The sequence below is a fragment of the Setaria viridis genome, chromosome 4, assembly GCF_005286985.2.
Source record: "Setaria viridis chromosome 4, Setaria_viridis_v4.0, whole genome shotgun sequence".
Taxonomy (NCBI): Eukaryota; Viridiplantae; Streptophyta; class Magnoliopsida; order Poales; family Poaceae; genus Setaria; species Setaria viridis.
In genome coordinates this window covers 8,813,761-8,835,526 of record NC_048266.2, presented here as the reverse complement: position 1 = coordinate 8,835,526, position 21,766 = coordinate 8,813,761, and the positions used below count along the sequence as shown (strand labels likewise).

At 44.7% G+C, this 21,766-nt stretch overlaps 2 protein-coding genes across 3 annotated transcripts; both read left to right on the top strand.

The window, feature by feature from the left end:
- The first annotated feature begins 5,744 nt into the window (after positions 1-5,744).
- Positions 5,745-10,645, top strand: LOC117854271 (urea-proton symporter DUR3). The gene is made up of 5 exons (XM_034736578.2): positions 5,745-5,983; positions 6,080-6,278; positions 8,277-8,384; positions 8,510-9,172; positions 9,260-10,645. The coding sequence occupies exons 2-5, from the start codon at positions 6,090-6,092 to the stop codon at positions 10,493-10,495; spliced, it is 2,196 nt and encodes a 731-aa protein (XP_034592469.1). The 5' UTR covers positions 5,745-5,983; positions 6,080-6,089; the 3' UTR covers positions 10,496-10,645.
- Positions 10,646-14,508: 3,863 nt separating this feature from the next.
- LOC117853206 (probable glutathione S-transferase DHAR2, chloroplastic) lies at positions 14,509-21,766 on the top strand. Of its 2 annotated transcripts, XR_011898006.1 has the most exons (8): positions 14,509-14,725; positions 16,130-16,220; positions 16,334-16,477; positions 16,928-17,045; positions 18,955-19,095; positions 19,714-19,827; positions 20,822-20,931; positions 21,469-21,766. XR_011898006.1 is itself a non-coding variant. In XM_034735584.2 (7 exons), the coding sequence occupies exons 1-6, from the start codon at positions 14,509-14,511 to the stop codon at positions 19,798-19,800; spliced, it is 798 nt and encodes a 265-aa protein (XP_034591475.1). In that variant the 3' UTR covers positions 19,801-19,827; positions 20,822-21,098. The 2 variants fall into 2 exon arrangements, 1 of the variants encoding a protein (XP_034591475.1); XM_034735584.2 differs by lacking the exon at positions 21,469-21,766 and having other exon boundaries at positions 20,822-21,098.

Here is a 21,766-nt window from a genome sequence, read left to right as displayed (position 1 = left end):
ATTGTCACCGACCCATTGTACGAGGTATTGGTGCATCGTAGACGGGATGCAGCAATTTGCATGTATCCAGTCCCAGCCGAGTAGCATGTTGTAGGACCCTTTGCCATTAATAATAAAGAAAGTGGTAGGAAGAGTCTTACTGCCGATGGTGAGCTCAACGCAGAGTGCGCCGCGGGCGGGGGATACGTTGCCTTCGAAGTCCTTGAGCATCATATCTGTCCTGGTCAGGTCGTCATCACTCTTTCCTAGCTTCCGGAACATGGCGTATGGTATGATGTTAACCGCAGCTCCTCCGTCTACTAGTAATCTGGTGATGGGTCGGCCGTTGACATGCCCTTTAAGGAACAATGCCTTCAGGTGTTGTCGTTTGTCGTCTTCGGGCTTCTCGAACCTGGCTATCATTGGCTCCAAAGCCAATTGTGCCATCTGCTCTTCTATTGCCGACATGTTCTGTCGGTCGGCAGGAGTCATGAATTCCATCGGTAGTATAAAAACCATGCTGATGTCGGCTGCCGATTCGTCGTCTCCCTTGTCGTTTCTTTTGGGGCGCCAGACTCGAGACCTGCCGTTTTTCTCGTCCGCCGTATGCCGTTGCTCTTCTTCCTGCTATTCCCACTGGCAGAGACGTTGGATTCTTCATTTTTGAGACTTGGTCAATCCATCAGGGCACCACTTGGGGTTCACTGGTTTGGTTCGTGGCCTGGTGCGTTCCCATTTTGGTTCGCGTCCTAAGGGGTTCTCGTCTGATACCCGAGCATCGGCCATCTCTTGGAGTCGGTCGTGAACGCTGACCTTGTTTTCTGGTTGATCGTGTCGATCGAATCTGCCCCCCGGCCTATCGTTCCGCTCGCGCCTGTCTTCCGACCGGTCATATCGGTCACTTCTGCCCCCCCAGCCGATCACACACTGGAGGGCGTTGGTCTTCTTGTTCGCGCCAGTTCCTGCTGATCGGCTCTGGTCTTCCATCTCTGGAGCGAGAGCTCCTGAACGGCTGATTGTTACGATACGGGTCATTGCATTCAGGGCAATTATCGGCCAATGGCAACCTGAGGTTGCTTTCCTAACAGTGGATGAAGAACGGGCATCGCCAATGATCTTCATGTCGCCGCATCGCCTTTTCCCGGGATCTTGAGCGTTCATGTTGCCGTTGATATTTGTTGAGCAGAAATTGGGAAGTAATGGGCCTGCGTGGTTCTCCCGATCCATCGTCATCGTCCTCCATCCGCCGTTTCCCCTTAACGTCTTCGGGTGCCACTTGATTTCTGGGGTCCACGGCGCCGCTTCTTTTAGCCGATTCGGACATCAGCACCTTGGTTTGGAGCGAATTTTTTCCCGTGTCAACCATGTTGGTGGGGAAGGGGTGCTGGTCGATCTTCATCGGTTTGGCTGGTTTTGTTGGAACTTCAAATTTGAGTCTTCCTTGCTCGATGGCCGACTGTATTTGCTACCGGAAGATTTTGCATTCATTCGTATTATGGGAGGTGGCGTTATGCCACTTGCAATATTTCATCTTCTTCCGCTGTTCGGCAGACGGAATCGTATGGTACGATGAGAGTTTGATCTGTCCTTCCTGGAGGAGAAGGTCGAAGATTTTATCGGCCTTTGATGTGTCAAATCCGAACGTTTCCGGCTCCTTCTTTCAGAATGGACACGATATCGGCTTTTTCCCTTTAATCCATTCCGCAAGGCCAATCTCTGTTTCTTCTTCCATTTCAAACTCTTCTAAGTATGCCACCTTCTTCTGGAAGTTCCTCCGTGGATCAAAAGGGTGTACTTCTTGACCAGACAGTCGGTGGACGATTTGGCTTAAGCTCTCAAACTCCTGCGAAGCGTATTTTTCTTTGATATGAGGCAGGAGACCCTGGAAGGCTATATCGGCCAATTGCGCATCGGTCAGGGCTAGGGAGTAGCACTTGTTCCTGATTTCCCTGAACCTTTGCACATATGAGGAAATCGGCTCGTCGCTTCTCTGTCTGAGGCTGGTTAAATCGGACAGCTTTATCTCGTGTATTCCGGCGTAGAAGTATTTATGAAATTGCCTTTCCAGATCAGCCCACGTAATTATCGAGTTGGGCGGTAATGTAGTGAACCATTGGAAGGCTGACCCAGACAGGGATGACGAGAAAAGGCGCACCCGTAGAGCATCTTGCGCCGTCGCTTCCCCGCATTGGATGATGAATCTGTTCACGTGTTCCACAGTTGAGGTGTCATCCAGCCCCGAAAACTTAGTGAAATCGGGAACTTTGTACCAATGGGGAAACGACAGTAAGTCATATGTAGGCGGGTATGGTGTCTTGTATATGTATGTCTGCATCTTCGGTTTTAAACCGAATTGCTCTTGAATCACCTCCGCTATGCGTGCCGTCCAGTCTGGTTGTTGCTGATGGATTATCGGCTGGGGAACCGGGACATGTTGGTATACTGGCGGCGGGATGACTTGGTGATGAGCGAAAGCGTGCGGCGCCTGATGTGTCATAGCCGGCTGCGTAGTCGGGGTCGGCTGTTTGAATGAATTAGCCGCTTCGTCATATAGTACGAGCGGTGCAACGCCCCGAAGTACTTTCGTTGCTTCTGACCCCCTGCTCATCTCCGGCGTGACAGGCTGATACTGTGGCATCGTCGGTCTAATGGCCGATTGGAAAGATGCCTGGAGTTGAGGACTTCCATGGCTGACCGATTGATCCTGGACCGCCATCACTGATGGTGCCCCCCAAGGCACTGAATTCGAAGGAGGAAACTGCGCGGAGGACAACTGAACGGAACGCGGCTGGAGATATGGCGCGCCGTTAGACCCCAGAGGGATTGACGATGAAGAAGCGCTGGGACCTCCAATTGGAATTTGGATCGGCTGAGGAGCCAAATAAGGTGCATTTGAATAACTCCTGGTCGGGGCCGTAATAGGTGGAGTATATGCTGGCCCCTGGTACCCTTGGGATACGCCGCTGGCCAAGGAGCTTATGACGGCATTGTATACCGTATTAGAAATCACCGGGGACTGATCAATGAAAGCCTGATAGACAGATTGTTGAACCATCTCGGACATCTTGTCCGAGTCTTCGGTGATTGTGATTTGGCGGGGAGTTGGAAACGGAGTCTTTTTGACAGTTTCCCCGCTCCTGGTACGACTGAAAGATTGTAGACATGTCTTCCGGTAGTATGCCATCTGCTTCTCCAATTCTTCCTTCTGGTCATCCCTGAGGTCCGCTTCGGTCACTTCAATGACGTTGTCTTCCGAGACATCGTCAGCTTTCGACATAGTGGCGGTTGTATTTGTCCCATTGAGCATGCCAAAAGTGTGTTGGCGCTAGAAATCGGCTGATCGAATTCCCAGCGTTGGACACACGACCCGAGAGAATCTGCTTAACTCTTGTTCGGGTGATCGCCCTGGTGCGGTTCGCGCGGCGTGCCAGCCAATCTGACCTGTTGATTGGCAAGGAAAGAAACGTGTCAGATCCCAGAGGTTGCGATCGGCTAAGGTTCCGATCTCGAGGTGGCTTATCAGCGAATCGGCCGATTTGCCGTAATAAAGAAATCGACTATAATGCAGCCGATTACCAAGCAACGTTGATAAAGAAAACCGCTAAAGTAATCTAAACAACGCTACAGTAGCAACACTAGGAACATATCTAATCGGCTATGCGTAAAATGAATAGACTAAATGACGAAGTGCAAGAAAGCCGAAATCTCCAATTCCTAGCTGGATAACTGGTGATAAAACTAGAACAACAGGTAAAACCTAGAATTCTAGTGAATATCGATAACTAGTGAATAAATCTAAACAAAACGACAGCGATGCGCCCGAAATTAAAGCTTAGATGTTATTCGATAAACGGAACTTACAAGATCAGCCGGAGGTCAAGTTGATGCAGCCCCGCCAACCAGTACGAACTCGTCAAAAAGAAGAAAAGTATTGGCGAAGTCGCCGGCTTGAAAGTAAGTACGAGGAAATAGTAGTTTGTTGTATTGAGTTGATGATGATTACAGATCTACAAGGATGGCTATTTATAGCCTGTCACAAACGACTTCTTATCCGACTAGAACTCTATCTCTAATTTTAAACAAAAAACGAATATTTACAAGTACGACTCGTACTAAGTCGATTATCGCGCCCTCCATGGTCCGACTCCCTCTTCATCTTCATAATCCTCTTTAGGCCCACACCGGCCCAATCGCTCCAGCCTCCTAATCGGCCGATTTCTACTCACTCCATCGGCAAGGAACAGCCGATTAGGGCCCACATGTCGGGGGCTCTGACTACTCCGATCCTGGGACCTAAGGTCGGGCGAGGCGGATATCCTCCCTCGGAGGGTCGGGCGCATCCGACCCAGGACTCAGGGGTCGGGCGAGGCGGAGCTGAACCCTTAAAGGGTAACCGGCCGATCCCTAACTGTAGCACCAATCGGCCGATTTCCAACCGTGACCTCTGTGTCTTATCGCATCCCCTGATTTCTTCCTTTCTTGTCGCCGATTTCACACGTGTCAAAATCTGGCGTCAACAGCAGTCAAGCAATTCCAAAACTTGAGAACTAGATGATTCGAATCGAAATTTATTAACATTGCTAGGTGAACCTAAACACACGACATATGTGTACCACGATGGGTTCACATATATCAACGATTCCCATCGATCCCTAGCGCGTGTCCAGGGCCCACTTCCCTTGGATACAAGGCCCCATCGGTCCCCGGAACGACGCCGTGCTGTGGCCGCATTTGTACCTACATTATGCACCAAGGGAACCCGATTCTAGAGAGAGTGGGGAAAAAGTCCACACCCCAATTTAGTCATGTACTAGGCTTGCTGATTCCCCATACTCTTAGCATGTGTTTAGTACGTTCAAACACTTGACCACGACTCTAACATATTTCGACCTTAGCCATTTTCCTCTATATAGACGGGGCATCAACAATTTCAGAACAAAGTACCAAGCCCCGCTCGTCAACCTTATGATTCCAACATAAGTAAACAGGCAACTCCTATAGCTCGCGAGTGATAGAAAATCACTCAATTTTTTACCGTGTCCCTATTTAGCATAGAAACTAAATGACTTATCATGCTAGTATTCAAACATGGGTACTAGGGAGCATGCAACTAAGGTTTCAATACAACTCCTATGAACTCCTATGAACCTAGTTTTGAGGAAGAATTTTTTAAGAAAAATTACCTAAGGGCAAGTACATTGCTACACGTCAGCGGTCTCATAGGTCGTCTCATGTAGTGCCACGTAGAATTTTTGATGATGTGGAGGAGAGAGAGCGAGGAGAGAGAAAGAGATCGTTGCTTCGCGAAACAACCATCTCATGAGCTAAATTGTAGGACTACGAGACAACTTAACAACCATTGTACGAGTTATTGTTGCCATGCAACTCATAATATTTTATTTGGTGTCGTCTAGTAGGCGGTCTCATGCATTGACACGTAATCTTGAGACGATTTAACAGGCAACCTGTACAATGGGTTGTCATATAAGTTGTCTGGTAGTGGTATATAATTCCTTAATTTGTGCATAAGAAAAATAAAATATTATGAGTTGCATGGCAACAATAACTTGTACAATGGTTGTTAAGTTGTCTCATAGTCCTACAATTTAGCTCATGAGGTGGTTGTTTCGTGAAGCAACGACCTCTTTCTCTCTCCTCGCTCTCTTTCCTCCACATCATCAAAAATCCTACGTAGCACTGCACGAGACGATCTATATGAGACCGTTGCCCGAGCAACCGGGTTCCCCTTAACCGCGGGAATCGGGATCTCGCTCCAGTTTTCTCTCCGCAGAAATAACAGCTCAGAACACATTATCAATCGAGTCAAAGATTCTCGCAACTGGGGAGTTGTTTGGCGAGTACTCGTGACAGCGATCGCGCGCGCGGCCGTTGGCCCTTATATTCGTCGATTCTTCCGTCGCGGCACCGTCGTCCGCTTCACTTCGACCCTCCCGCGTCGCCGCCGCCGCCGTCTTCCTCCTTTTTCGCCGAGTTCCTGATCGAGGTACTCTTGTTTTTCTGTCAGTCTGTCGCACAAATGGCGGCTTGCTCTCACCGGTTCCCTACCTATTTCTCCCTGTTTTCATTCCTACGTATACAGATCGACGACGATGGCTGGCGGCGCCGGCGCGTGCCCTCCGCCGGGGCTGGGTTTCGGCGGGGAGTACTACTCGGTGGTGGACGGCGTGTGCAGCCGCGACGGCAGCTTCTTCGGCGGGAAGCCGATTCTGTCGGAGGCCGTCGGGTACGCCGTCGTCCTCGGCTTCGGCGCCTTCTTCGCGCTCTTCACCTCCTTCCTGGTACTGCTTGCTTACCTCATCCCACTCACCCATGGACGTCTCCATCTCATGCTGACTCCACGGTTTGACTCTTCCTCGTCCTCTAGTGTTATTATCTGAGACTGAAGTCTGAACATACAGGTTGCAGATTTTCCACAAGCACCTATATGCATTGCACACGCAAATGGCCACTGCTAGCTAGTATGCATGATTGATCGTAGATTCTTTTTGTAATCTAATAAGAGTATAAATTTGCACAAATAAAACTCTGAAAGTCGTACCACTTAGCAAGCTGCATGTGAAACAGGTTGCATAGGTAGGTTGATGGTGTTTTTCACACCTAACTCAAAATTGTGGGAGATTCAATAATGAAGATTCTTGCAGCCATAGAATCGAACTCTAATCGACTACTAAAATTAGGTGTTTTTTGCAATTTGAACTTAGAAAAAAAATGAATAGTTGACTTGCGAGAAATAGAATGACTCTGTGTGGCCAGATTCTGTTTCACTAAATATGGGCTGGATCATGCGTGCGGAATTGAACAACAACACCAAGTTGCATGTCCGGCCTGATTTGACTTTGGATGTTTTTTTCCCCTGTTTTATTCACAGTTGGGTTTCCTTTCCGCAACAGCCACCATGATATATGCATAGGCACAATGCCACCATCCATATGTATAGGAGATTTAGCCCAAGTTTGACTTTGCATTATGAAAACGAAAGCTAAGCTGGCGTAGTGAAATCGCATTTGTCCTTGTGCCATCCCTTTTGAGAGTTACAGCAAAATATAATTGATGTATGCAGTCTCTTTTATTGGTGTAATAGTAGTTGATTTATGTGTGAAATTCCATGACTCTCAACTGGGAGAAGATGTATATTATACTAATATAAAATGATAGTGCCAAACATTTTGGTTGTAACGAAGTTGTGCAAATTGGTGGTATATTTGTAGTATTTCTAGTATGTGTGTCTACTTTCCCAACTCCCAGTTCTTTTTTTTCAGATTATTAAAAGTATTAGTATCATTCCTAGCCATCATCCATCTCCATGTCTAATTAATCGTTATGTTAATTATGTTAAGCACACAACTAACCAGGCTAGTATATACTCTCTACAGTCACAAATAAGTGTTTGGTTTTTCAATGCCATCACTAATGCTGTAATGCATTACTTTGACAACTAATAATTACTAGTATGAAATATATGCATAATTAAACAAAGTTATTGTCACATCTTAAAACTCGTTGTAGAGCAAAGCTAGCTATACCATATTTAAAAGGTAAATTCAAAACATTGAAAAAACATATTGGTGTAAAAGTGTGAATGTGTTGGTTGCAAGCAACCAAAAACGACACTCTTTTGGTCACTAGAGGGAGTGTATTCTTTTTGATAAAATACATAGCACTGCTTTTTTAATTCAAGCTGCATTAATTGCAAGTTTGATACATAAATTAATTTAGGCTGAGTTTCCTTATTTCTGCGCATACCTTTGTTATAAAGATATTTGATCATGGTAAAATGGTAAAATTAGTCTTTTGAAGCTTTGTGAATTACGTGTGTATGTTTCATGTGTTTTACAATTATCTGTTTTGCACTTGTACTTCCTCAATCCCACATTTTATCTACTCCAAGTGACCAGTTTAAGCTCCAACTTATTATAAACATTCAAGATTTCTAACACAAGGTCCAACCACTTGGAAGATTTCCTCTTTGCCTTTCTCATTTTTGTTGAATCCTGTGTTACATCGAAGGCCCTCTTTAGTTTGTAGGAATTTGTTAGAAAAGTGAAGGATTTAAATTCCTACATGAAGAATTTAACTGTGGGTAATCATATTCAGAACTGTAACATCAATGAAGAATTTATTGGCTAAGTTGATGGAAAATAAATGAAGCAACGGTCCCCTTTACAGCAAAGAGAAGATGGAGAAATCTCAAATGATTTGAATTTTGCAGAAAAAGTTCCTATCCGAGTGGCATGCTCTGTAGTGTGGCAGTGGTATAACTGTGAGTGCTTCTGCAGGTTTGGCTAGAGAAGCGGTATGTTGGGTCGCAGCACACCTCGGAATGGTTCAACACGGCTGGCCGGAGTGTCAAGACCGGCCTCATCGCCAGCGTCATCGTCTCCCAGGCACGCACTTGGCTGCTTACATTTGCTTAATTTTCCCTTGATTTAATTTGTCTTCAGCTTCAGTCACGAACAATAAACCAGCTAATGTAAGAACAGACTAACCGATCGTGCTCCAAATCGAACAGTGGACATGGGCAGCGACGATCCTGCAGAGCTCGAACGTGGCGTGGCAGTACGGCGTGAGCGGCCCGTTCTGGTACGCGAGCGGCGCCACCATCCAGGTGCTACTGTTCGGCGTCATGGCAATCGAGATCAAGCGCAAGGCACCCAACGCGCACACGGTCTGCGAGATCGTGCGCGCCCGGTGGGGCGGCGCGGCGCACGCCGTGTTCCTGGTGTTCTGCCTCACCACCAACGTCATCGTCACGGCCATGCTGCTGCTGGGCGGCTCTGCAGTGGCCAACGCGCTCACGGGCATCAACGTCTACGCCGCCAGCTTCCTCATCCCGCTCGGCGTCGTCGTGTACACGCTCGCGGGCGGGCTCAAGGCTACCTTCCTCGCCAGCTACATCCACTCCGTCGTCGTCCACGTCGTCCTCGTCATCTTCGTCTTCCTCGTGTACACCTCCAGCAACAGCCTTGGCAGCCCGAAGGTGGTGCACGATCACCTCACGGCCGTGGCCAGCGCGGCGCGGGACTGCTCCGCACCGCTCTCGCACTCTGACCAGGCATGCGGCCCTGTCCATGGAAACTTCAAAGGATCCTACCTCACCATGCTCAGCTCCGGGGGTCTCGTCTTCGGCATCATCAACATCGTTGGTAATTTCGGCACGGTCTTCGTCGACAATGTAAGTCCGGCCGGTACGTTTCTCTGATTTGATTATCTGCATTCAGGATTGCACGATGCAGAATTTAATTTATGCAATGCGGTGCAGGGTTACTGGATGAGCGCAATCGCGGCCCGGCCATCGTCGACGCACAAGGGATACCTGCTGGGCGGGCTGGTGTGGTTCGCGGTGCCCTTCTCGCTGGCCACCTCGCTTGGCCTCGGCGCGCTCGCCCTCGACCTCCCCATCACGGCAGGCGAGGCGGCCAAGGGTCTCGTCCCACCCGCCACCGCCACTGCGCTCATGGGCAAGTCCGGCTCCGTCCTCCTCCTCACCATGCTCTTCATGGCCGTCACCTCGGCGGGCTCGGCTGAGCTGGTGGCTGTCTCCTCCCTCTGCACCTACGACATCTACAGGACGTACATCAACCCGGACGCGACCGGCAAGCAGATTCTCCGTGTTTCCAGGGCAGTCATCCTTGCATTCGGCTGCCTCATGGGCGTCCTTGCCGTCATCCTCAACCTCGTCGGCGTCTCCCTGGGATGGATGTACCTGGCCATGGGCATCATCATAGGCTCCGCCGTCATCCCCATCGCGCTGCTGCTGCTCTGGAGCAAGGCCAACGCCATCGGGGCCATCCTTGGCAGCATCAGCGGCTGCGTCCTCGGCGTCATCGTCTGGCTCACGGTCGCCAAAGTCCAGTACGGGCGCGTGGACCTGGACAGCACCGGGCGGAACGCGCCCATGCTGGCGGGCAACCTGGTGTCCATCCTGTTGGGCGGGGCGGTGCACGCGGCGTGCAGCCTGGCGTGGCCGCAGAACTACGACTGGGAGAGCAGCAGGCAGATCACCACGGTGGAGAGCGTCGCCGCCGACGGCGAGTTGGCGGAGGAGCTCAAGGAGGAGCGGCTGGTGCACGCGAAGCGGTGGATCGTCAAGTGGGGCGTGGCGCTCACGGCCGTGATCGTGGTTCTGTGGCCCGTGCTGTCACTGCCGGCGGGGAAGTACAGCGCGAGCTACTTCACGCTGTGGGCGGCGATCGCGATCGCGTGGGGCACGGTCGGGTCGGCGGTGATCATCTTCCTGCCGCTGGTGGAGAGCTGGGTCACCATCTGCAAGGTGTGCGAGGGCATGTTCACCAACGACGCCGTCTACGAGCGCCTCGACGACATGAACCTGCGCCTCAAGGCTATCATGGGGGCCATGCCCGAGGCGGAGGAGCGTTACCAGGAGATGCAGAAGGAGAAGGGCATTGGCGCCATGGAGATGGTGCATCATCCGGCATCCGGCACCCACCCGTCCACGGTAGCCAATGATGACGGAGACGATCTTTCGCATGCTTAAATCAAATACTAGCACTATCCTTTCCGTATCGATGATTCATAGATTCAGTATCCGGCTAGCAGCAGCTAGTCTTATGTATCTCCTGCGTCGTGTTTGTACAGTCAATAAATTGTGTACTGAACATCGATAATCTCGATCGGTTTGCTTGTAGATTGTACTTCCAGTAGGTCTGAATTGTTCGTTTTCTTCCCTAAATGACACCTACTCCCTCCATCCTGAAATACAAGACAACCTGAATATTTTAGGATATCCTGTCCCTCCGTCCTGAAATACAAGACAACCTGAATATTTTAGGATATATTAGCAGGAGTAACAAAAGACGCATGTACCTCTGAGTTAATGTTAGTTGTAGATAATAAGAAATTTATTTTTAGTAATAATCCACCAATCATCCACCTTTATCTTCCTACAATACGTTATATTTGAGGATAAATTTTGAACGTTTTGATGCCTTGTATTACAGGACGGAGGAATAATTCAAATTTGTACTTTTGGATATGAAGCTATTCTAAATGGCACCTAATTCAAATTTATATTTTTGGATAGAAACTGAAAATAGTTGTTCTCCTCCGACTAAAGTCCATTTTACTCCCCTCACCTATTTACTTTGTCCACTTAACCTCCTAAGCAAAATTTAGGCTCACTTTACTCCCCCGAACTATTTCATTTGGTCCAATCTACCCCTAATTAGAATTCTCTTTTTTTGTTTCTTCACGTGCAAATTGAGTTTTAATTTTAGATTTTGCCAGTTGGATTATAACACGATGCTCTACGTTAGAAAAATACATTAGCAATTTATCATGATTACTTTTTTACAGTTTTATATATCTAAGATCAATTTCATATTAAATATTCCTAACATATGAAAATACCCATGAAAAATTCTTAGTATAATTTTTTAACATAAGACATCATGTTTTGTATCTGCTCACAAAATTTGAACTCAAAATTCAACCCATACACGGTGAAATAAAAAAGAGAAATTTAATTAGGGGATAGATTGGATCAAATGAAATAGTTTAGGGGAGTAAAGTGAGGCTAAATTTTGTTCAGGGGTTAAGCAGACAAAACTGATAAGTGAGGGGAGTAAAATGAACTTTTCACCTAGCCAGTAGCGTGTGCGCTGCCACCTCCATTTTGGGGGTGTTTGTTTCTTTAGTCACTCCTAAAATTCCTATCACATCGAATGTTTAGATACTAATTAGGAGTATTAAACATAGATTAATTACAAAACTAATTGCACAGATGGAGACTAATTTGCGAGACGAATCTATTAAGGCTAATTAGTCCATGATTTGACAATGTGATGCTACAGTAAACATGTGCTAATGATGGATTAATTAGGCTTAATAGATTCGTATCGTGAATTAGCCTCCATCTGTGTAATTAGTTTTATAATTAGCTCATGTTCAATCCTCCTAATTAGCCTTCGAATATTCGATGTGACATAAATTTTAGTCCGGACTAAAGATCCAAACACCCCCTTTTATCTTCGGTTGCTGGTTACCTTCTCTGTGCCTTATTATTTCTCATCCCCATGTGCCGCCTCCATTCCACTATGCCTTCCCATCGGGGCTTCCTCTTTGTCCTCCTCACTCAACAATCCAGAGGAGCCTGGGTTGTTCCTTTTAATTCTTGTTTCCACTTTTCTTTCTTAGCTCTGACAAGCTCGTGATCCCTTGCGCTGCCTAATCCCGTAGAAAAAATTAATGATTACAGCAGCTATACATTTTCTAATTTCTTAACAACAAAGTAATAAAGGAATCTAGAAGCAGATCTTTTAGGGAAGTTCTTTGTGCGATATATTTTGTATTGAGAATCTTTGGTTGCCAATTGGCAACAACCTGCAAGCCATAGAACGGCATCGATATAAAGTGCCAAGGCGTAGTCACTAGTAGAAAAGAAAGTGTCTTGACGTACCAAAGTCGTTGTATATATGGAATAAAGTTAGGATTATGATGCTGGGCCATTTGATGATCTCCAAACATATCCACGTTAGGCTTCGGCTCAATAGCTAGTTTGTGTTTGATATGCTTCTTGTGATTTAGATGAAACCCATGTTAATTCATTGTTGTGATCTTAGCGACATTTCATGACATTCTTTTTCCATGGAGGCTGAGAGTTGATTAACTCCAAAGAACGATTAAGGAGAAATGGAATAGAAAAACACTAGAAACGCTTGCGTGGTGTTGGGTTGGACCACCTTTGGATAGTGTATATTGTGCTGGTGGTACTTGTGAAAGAAACGTAGATCAACCAATGTTCTACTATTCTATATTTTAAAAAGAGCAATGCTGGTAATCCACTGCTGCCAGGTTAGGAAGACTATTAAGATTTCATTTTTTTTCACTTAAGGTCTTGAGTTGGAATTGTCTTTTGCAAAAAGACATTTTGCGTTTGAGTAGTAATTTTATGTATGAGTGTGCCACAACTTACCGGCAAGATCTTGGCATCAAATAGCACTACATAAATATTGCATATTTCGTGACAAAAAATATGACTCCAAATACTATATTATAGAAGTAAAATCTTATAGCAGGAGATATTAATTTGCAACTTTACTTTAGAGAAGAACGCATGGTCCGTATTGGGAACCAATTTGCATCTTAGACCTTTTGCTTCCTCATGTGCAGTCTCTGCTGTTATTAACTTCCAACACGAGATCACACATAGGAGTGCTAATTCATCATTCAAAAATTATAACCGGATACACTCAGCATTGGAATATCAGAATCATAGCAGTAGACAATAGTTGCGATTTGTGTAAAGGATCTGCTGCAATTAGCATTGCATAGCTTGAAAAAAGGAGCTACTAGACATATGAGGGACACGTGTTTAGCGGAGGCCTCTAATTAGGCGTACAACCTTGAACATTCCGAGTACTGTACCTAATTAATTGGTGAAGATTTTTTGATATGATTCTTTGAGTAAGCTTTCAGGTTGCTGGGACATTTAATTGAACAAGGTGTGTGTGCATATATTGCATAGCATTGGGACTACGTGCGATGTGTTGCTTGATGCCGAGTCAGCCTACAATAGTATCACCATGGATTAACTCGTCATACTGGCCCAGCTCCAGACATGCACACCCCATTTGTGGGCTGCCGAGTACCGACGCTTCACCTTGTCTTGGCATTGCCATTGTTGTTTATGTGCCCGTTACAGGTGATGAGTGCCACCGGGTAGAAGGAGAAGATGGGGATGACCGAGGGGAGTGGTGGCTAGCACTCCTCAATACAGTCGACTTGTCGTGGTTGTAGATTGACTAGCACTCCTCGATACAGTCGACTTGTCGTGGTTGTAGATGGGACGATCGAGGCTGAGCCGCGGCACGTATACAAGCGGAAAGGGGAGACGGTCTGCCATGGTGGTGTATTGGTGCTTGGAGATGGTGCCGGCTCGGAGGTCAGACATCAGAGGAGTGCGGAGGTACAAGCCACCAATAGGCGAGACTGTGGATGCGCCGTTGCAGAATAGGCCAAGGAGAGAAGTTTAGTCGAGTGCAGACAAAGGATGGAGAAACCTAGTGACAAAAGTGTGTGTTGGACGGATGGGACATGGGAATATGTTTTCTTGAGATCCAACGGCCAAGGACTGCAGGCAACATGGCCCAATGAGGAGGCCAAGCTTCATAATGGAGTGATTACAAATGCTCCATAGGCTGCAGCCTGTTAAGAAAAAACAAGGCACTTCCTTTTAGGCCCAAGGCCCAAGTGCTACCACGTCGTCGTCTTAACGTTAATGAACATCTGCCAAAAACCCCCGTCCCATGTCTCTCTCCGGCCCGGGGACCAGGTAGGAGGGCCGCCACAGTGCGACACGAAGCCTCTGGAAGGAAACGCACGACGCACACGCACGCGCACCAAGTTCACGAGTCCACGAAGATAAGCTTCCCCGCTCCGTCTCCGCTCCCGGGCCACAGCCGCTGGCCGCTGCTTGCCGCGCGCTCCCCCTTCGTGAGTCGTGACCGAGCCGCATCCTCCCCCGCGCCGACGGCCTCCGGCGAGCTAGGTATGGCCATCCTCCTCCGCGGCACGTCCGCCGCCGCCGCCGCGACCGCGGGCCCCTCCTCAACGCTCCTCGCCACCACCTTCCGCCGCGCCCGCGGCTGCGGGCGCCTCCTGCCTGCCGCACCGCGGCTCCGCCGCGCGTTCGCGGCCCGCGCCTCGGCACAGCCGCTCGAAGTCTGCGCGAAGGAGTCCATCACCGTCCCTGGCCGCCTAGGCGACTGTGAGCTCTCACTCAATATCTACTTGTGTGTGCACGCGCGCGGCTCGTTGTTGTAGGTGTAGCAGTAGAATACAATGTAGCTGAACTGGCAATGCAGGTTGTGCTGGCCGCTATTTGGATTCGCGGAGTTCTTTCTGAGTTTAATTTGCTCCGTCAAGACTCGAACTGCGATCGCTAGCTTGGACATTTCACGTTTAGATTTTAGAGTGAGGCTAGGTTTGCGACTTGGTTTCCATGTCCGTATCATGACTCATCAGTGGCTTATGAATACGCGTGTAATATATACCAAACAATCTAGGATGGCATGAAATGTGTGGTGGTGGCGTGGTAGGTTTTAGCTAACTACTACATTAGACAGGTTGGCGATCCAATTTTCGCCCAGCAGTTTGCACTTATCCAATTTGCGATAAAATGGTTTTGACTCGGTGTTCTTGTTTGAGCTATCACATGACAATATAAACTGTTTAAGTTCTCTGAATCATGTAGCCAACCATAATGTGTTGGAAAATCCCAAGGTGTACTTCTAGCATCACTTTTCATTTGGAGAAGGTTGGTTTATTTGTCTTGTCAGCGCTTGGGGAGTGGAGACGGTGGATGCTAATGTTGTTGTGGTATTTTGGGAGATGGACATGTGAAGGTGGTCTATGGAGTTCAGTTTCTTGATTAGTTGAATTGCTGCCTCCTGTCCTGCACTTCTTTAAGTTTTCCAGGAATGCACAATGTGTTTAAACCTTTATGAGAAAAAGACTTTGGGCTTTGGATTTGATAGATGATTTGATATGTCTATGCTTAAGCTTTAATAAGTTAACATTGTGATCTGTCTTTGATAATTTGTTATGTCAGTTTACGACATCTTTGGACTGTTAAAATGTAGAAGGGTGATGGTCACACACTCAGACTAAGAGTGAAAGAGCTCCTTCTCTGTATAGAAAAAATGCTTTATACTGGGAGTATTAACTTCTATAGAATACCTGTTCCTGTGATAGAATTATAAGCCTTCGGAAACAAACTAAACTTGGTTTACTTTTTTGTTATCTGTGTTTGCCTGCTAATAGCAAAAGTTGCTCTGCAGGTTCTGCTACATGTTTAGCTCAAGTAGGGAAATTACTAGTTGCATAATGATAATACACAACATAATATTTAGGCACCACCATTTTATCATATTAATAGTGACTTTACTAAGATAAGTAGATGCTTGCAAAGTCACTTTAATACTTTTAACATCTGACTGATGCTAAAGAGAAAAAGGTGGGCAACATTGTTATTCCCAAAATGGAAGAGCGTTAATCATGTTTCCCTTGATGTTAGAAGTGTAACACCACAACTTATCATTTTTACTGCATTGCAAGTTTTTATGCTCTGATTGTTGAAATACTGTCATTTATTTTCACATGTTGACCACAGGTCCTTTCACACAAAGGGTTTTGTTGACAATTGAGGAGAAGCATCTGCCATATGATCTAAAGCTAGTTGATCTAGCTAATAAACCGGATTGGTACCTATCTGCAAGATGAGACTAAGCTTTCTGGATTTAGGTTATCAGTGGATGTTTCTCTGCTTTATTTTTCCATGGCCCTGAATTGTCATTCTTTTGTGTTGCTTTGTTAGGTTGTTTGAAATGAACCCAGAAGGTAAGGTGCCTATTGTGAAGCTCGAGGACAAATGGATTGCTGATTCTGATGTTATAACACAAGCATTAGAGGAGAAGTACCCTGAACCACCCTTGGCAACTCCACTGGACAAAGCTTCAGTGTATGTGATTTTTCCAGTGCCATGATGAATGGCCCTGTTTTGCTTTCTTACGAGGGATCTTCGTTCAACGCTTTTGTTGAGAATGTTGAGCCATCCATGCATATTTTGTGTTAATTTCCTCTTCTGCCCTTAACTGTTTCATTCTTTCTCTGGAGCAATTGTGTTTCATCTTTCTGTATCACTTAATGGAACTGTGCTGTAGTTATTACTTGTGGTTGTCCATAGATGGCCTTGTAGTTCACTGACTTGGTATTTATACCATTACATCAGTGGCTCTATTGGCACATGCCGCATGAAACGTTGTTTGATTTGTATCTTGGAGCTGTCTGCCACTTTGTTAGCTTCCTTTTCTTTTGTTAATACCTGGAAGTAATGTTAGTACTGGCATCATAATTATTATTTTCTTATTGAAACTGCCATCATAATTGTTGTCCATAATTTTCATTGCAGAGGGTCAAAAATATTTTCCACCTTCATTGGTTTCCTCAAAAGCAAAGATCCGAGTGATGGAACAGAACAGGCACTACTTGATGAGCTGACTTCCTTTGATAGTTATCTAAAGGATAATGTAAGTGGGTGCTTCCAACTAGTACTATGGTTTTACATGAGCTGCAATATTCCTAATGTCTATAGGCTCTTCCACTTGCCACATCCACATGCTCATTCTAGTAATTCCTGTTCCATGTTGCATGAATTATACCATGTATTTGGTCACAGACATTAAAGACAACACAACTATCGGTAGCCCCTTCTTTTTTTTTCCTTTTTTTTTGCCTATGTATGGCCATCCCTCTCGAAACTCAACAGCTGGTGCACATTTTGACAGTTGATATCCAAAATTTTCATGTCCCGTGTATCTAATATACAAATTGTAGATACTACTGCCCATCTTTTTTTTTCCCTGTGAAACAGACTCACATTTGTGACCCATAACAGTAATATTGCTTAATGTTCTGCTGCATTGCATGCTTAAATGGTTAAAGCTACATTCTGACTAATAACACTAGTTGTAGCAAAACGTCGCTATCTTTCTGAGCTTCTACCCAAGTCATGCATATGTGAATATGAGAAAATAAGTTATATGATGCTGTGGAAATGTGGTTGTGTCAATGCATGCTCAAAAGTTAGAATAAAACTGACTACCAATCCTGATTTCTGAATAACTTACAATTGCATTGTCCCTTAGAATTATTGGTCATCTAATATGTTGTTTGCACTGCAATGACTCCAAAAGTTACCTTTTGCACATGTTAGGCTATTTAGATTTTAATAAACTAAATGCGCATATATCACGTCAGCTCTTATCTAGGTCTGTTAAATTTCAAATAAGGAATATGGTGATACCATTTTCCAACCATCAGTAATCAGAAGTAGAACAGCCTTGAGTTGTTGTTCAACTTTAGTTTGAGTTAAGAATTTAGATTAACTCAATTTCAGTTTAGCAAGTTTTATCAGCTAACTTGAATTTATTATATAATACCTTAAATAGCATTCAGTTTGTGTGGAAGGCGTTGTTTACTTCGCAAGAATGTGGGCCTAAGGATTAGAATATGTATTTAATAACTTAAGGCAAAATAGTCATTGTGGTCCTTCAACTCTGTCCTAAGGGTCAACTTCGTCCCTCAACTTTTGGATCAGCCAATTTAGTCCCTCATCTTTTGTTTTTGGGTCAAACTCGTCCTTGTGCTGATATGGCACTCCATAGTGATCCCTTGGCTCCCCCTCCTCAATTTCCATCGGCACTGGAAATTATTTTATTCATGACTTAATAAAGTTGGTGCGAAAGATGTGGATTATTCGGAAAAAAAAATAATGTCGGCCACTTGTGAATGAATAAAATGTATTTAAATTGTTGGCCATTTATAGAACATAAACTGTTAGAAAAGATAGCATTTATCGTAGTGATAGATCAACATTTAACTCGGGGCTACAATTTATGGATGTGCACACACACATGGTTAGCATGCAGTTCCCATATTCTATCCATTGGTGCATAATAAACAAGCAGCAGAACCACAAATGTAGGCCTAATTATCACATCACCTGATTATCAAGTGGTATGCTAGTAGCTGTTTAATCAACTGCAAAAATCTTTCCGTTGAATGTACGAGCGGATTCTATTCTTATTCTTCCATTAGTTATTAATTGTGCACACGCAGATACAATCTGTATTAAAATGAAAAGAGCATGGTTAAGTGTCGGCAAAAATTGAGGAGGTGAAGGAGTTAAAGGGCAGAAAGGACTTTTCACAATACGCTCATATCACAATGGCTCACCACATCAGCACAAGGATGAGTTTGACCCAAAAACGAAAGTAGAGGGACTAGATTGGCCAATTTGAAAGTTGAGGGACGAACTTGACCCTCGGGATAGAGTTGAGGGACCAAAATGCCTATTTTGCCATAACCTAATATTCATTTTTGCATACCTTATCTGAAATGCTCTATGTTCTTATTCTGAGATGCTGTTTGGTGCAGGGTCCTTTTATTAATGGTGGAACAATTTCTGCAGCTGATCTCTCTCTGGGCCCTAAACTGTATCACATGGAAATAGCTCTGGGTCACTACAAGAATTGGTCTGTTCCAGATTCACTTTCACATGTAAAACAATACATGAAGGTATGTTTTCATCCTTCGTGCAAGAAACTTTGTGCTTATCTTTTCAGTATTTGTTTTTTTTCTTTTAACTCATCTGTAACTGAACCTGAGGTGGATCCTATTGTTTTCACCTAGTTGTCATCCACATCTCCCAACAAACACGAACATGAAACTAATGTAGCTGTCCAAGGTTTAATTAATTTCTCACTTCTGTCCTTCACCTAAACAACAGAAACCAGTGCTTTACCAGTTGCATGGCATTTCTGGCTGTGTAGTTCCCATATTCACAATCATGATTAACGAAACATATTGTGGGAGTGAACAAAGAAGCCAAGTGTCTTGCAAGCGATTGGGGAACTGAAGAGATGACCCATGAACCCAAATCCATGTTAACTTGACTATCCGAGTTTTTTACTAGCAGTAAATTGGTTATTCTTATGTTGTATGTATAATGCAACATTACACCACTAAAAACCTTGCACTCTTTCAGAAGTATTAACAAGGAATGAGGACAGTACGTTTTGCTGCTAGATATCATGTCATATGGTTTACTTTACCACTTCCTTTTGTTTGGCATCTTCCTAAGGAGTTGGCATTGGGCGTTGTATCTTTATGGGAACATTTTAATTTCTTTTGCAGTCAATTTTCTCAATGGATTCTTTTGTAAAAACTCGAGCTTTGCCAGAGGATGTGATTGCTGGATGGCGCCCTAAAGTCATGGGTTAAATCACATTTGTAAAGTAACAAATTCAGGTAAACTGCATATGTTCCCACTGTAGAAAGGACATTTGCGCATCTAGATTTGCTTGGTCTGCTGCTGCTATTTTGCTTCTGTTGCAATAATGGTGATAGGATGCATGGTTCATACTTATGTAGTAACGTAGAAATATGGAGGCCTTCTTAAGCTTTGTTATTTCCTAATTATACGCAAAGCAATATTTCAATCAGATCTATAATTGAATATGCATAGAAATAAAAATACATTCTCGAAACTAAACACATGTAGTGAATTATCTATCATGTGATTGTGTGGGCGTTTCTGCTACTTGTTTATACAAGGGAAGATTATCATCTGTATGGTTGAGATTACTCCAATAGTAATTGTTCCACACTTTAATGATTCACTAATGATTGTGTAGTGGTTTAGACTTTGGCCTTCAATATCTAAATTATGTTAGGCTAGAAGCTAGTGGCAGCTCTGCAACTGTTGTGATGGGCCTCCTACTTACCAAGGCCCAGCAACCAATATATCTTCATAGTTCATACTGTTTTCCTTTTCTGAACTATGGCATCAGCTCAACTTGTTCATATGTAGTAGTTAATGGAAAGATAATAACATCGTGAGGTTTAGCTTCTTTGAAAACAGTGAATAATATTATCACAGCCAAACCATCATAATCGTATAATATTTTTCTGTTTTTATCTTCCAAAATGTTAAGTCTTAAAAGTAAGGTTTGCTTGTGCGGAAACATGTCTGCACTTAACCATAATCCATAGGTCTTTCTATTTCCTGAGTCATTTATCACAGAACTATCTTCTGTATCCTCTACATCTGAGCTGTTAGTGAATGTCTGTTGGAAAGTGAGAATCTACCATTCTGCTGTTTGCAATAGGGATATGTGCTGTCCATCTTTGCTTAAATCAGTTTCACGTGATGTGCATCTGATTTTAAAAGAGACATGCTGATTTGGCTAATTGGCTTATATCAAATGGCTTATCATATGATGTTATATTTCTTCTGTATTAGGAGAGACATGGCTATCAGAGGATCTAGATACACAGGTTCCTCGCATATGTTAAGTCTGTACATGAAAGGTGGTGGATTTTTATTGGAATTTCCAGGGCATAGCATGTAAGGTATTCATATCTGATCTCCTTTGCTTTCCGTGTCAAATAGAAAATGTCAATAAAAATCAGAGACCTCTCATGGAATCGAGCATTATTGTCAAACCTGTTGAACAAAGGGGAGTTGTTGTTTGCTGCATCATAGCAACGTTTATTTAACAAACAACATTCCAAATTAAGGATCTGTGGTACTAACCAACCTCTTGGTGAAGTCATGAAAGATTAAACAAAGAATTGTCCCATTTCATCACATGCTTATGGTTGTTCCTTGTGATTTAAGGATGCAATCGCAGAAACACTGAATGTTAGAGCCAAGGTTATAATCATTTGGCCCATCCTAATCCAAGGTCCCACGAAAAGTGAGGCACCTTTCTGCTGTTTTCAAAGCTACTAACCTCCAAATATATTTATCCAAGCATTCGCGTTTAATGAAGCATCACTGTGCATGAAGCTGAGCTGCCACATTATTCGGTGCCGCTTCTCTTTCGTCATGCTTCTGTGACACATCCACATTAGACCTGCAATGATTGACAAGAATTTTGCATTCAGCGTAAATGATTGAGGCGTGGAAGTTCCAACCATCACGCTTATGCCTGCGGTAGGTGATGTGCATTTTATTGCAAGACTCTGAAAGCACAGAGGTTTGATATGTGGATTGTCATATCTCTGTGATCTGACTATTGCTTATACCCTGAGATTTACACTGAGTTGACGTCAAAGGAACCCGGTATGCGTTCCATGTAAGCAGGTTCGTTTTCTTTCAACTCGGACCTTCAAATCAGCTCGACCGAAAGAGTACCCCGCATATAAGATAAGATAATATCTCAAAAAGATGTTTGCTATGTTC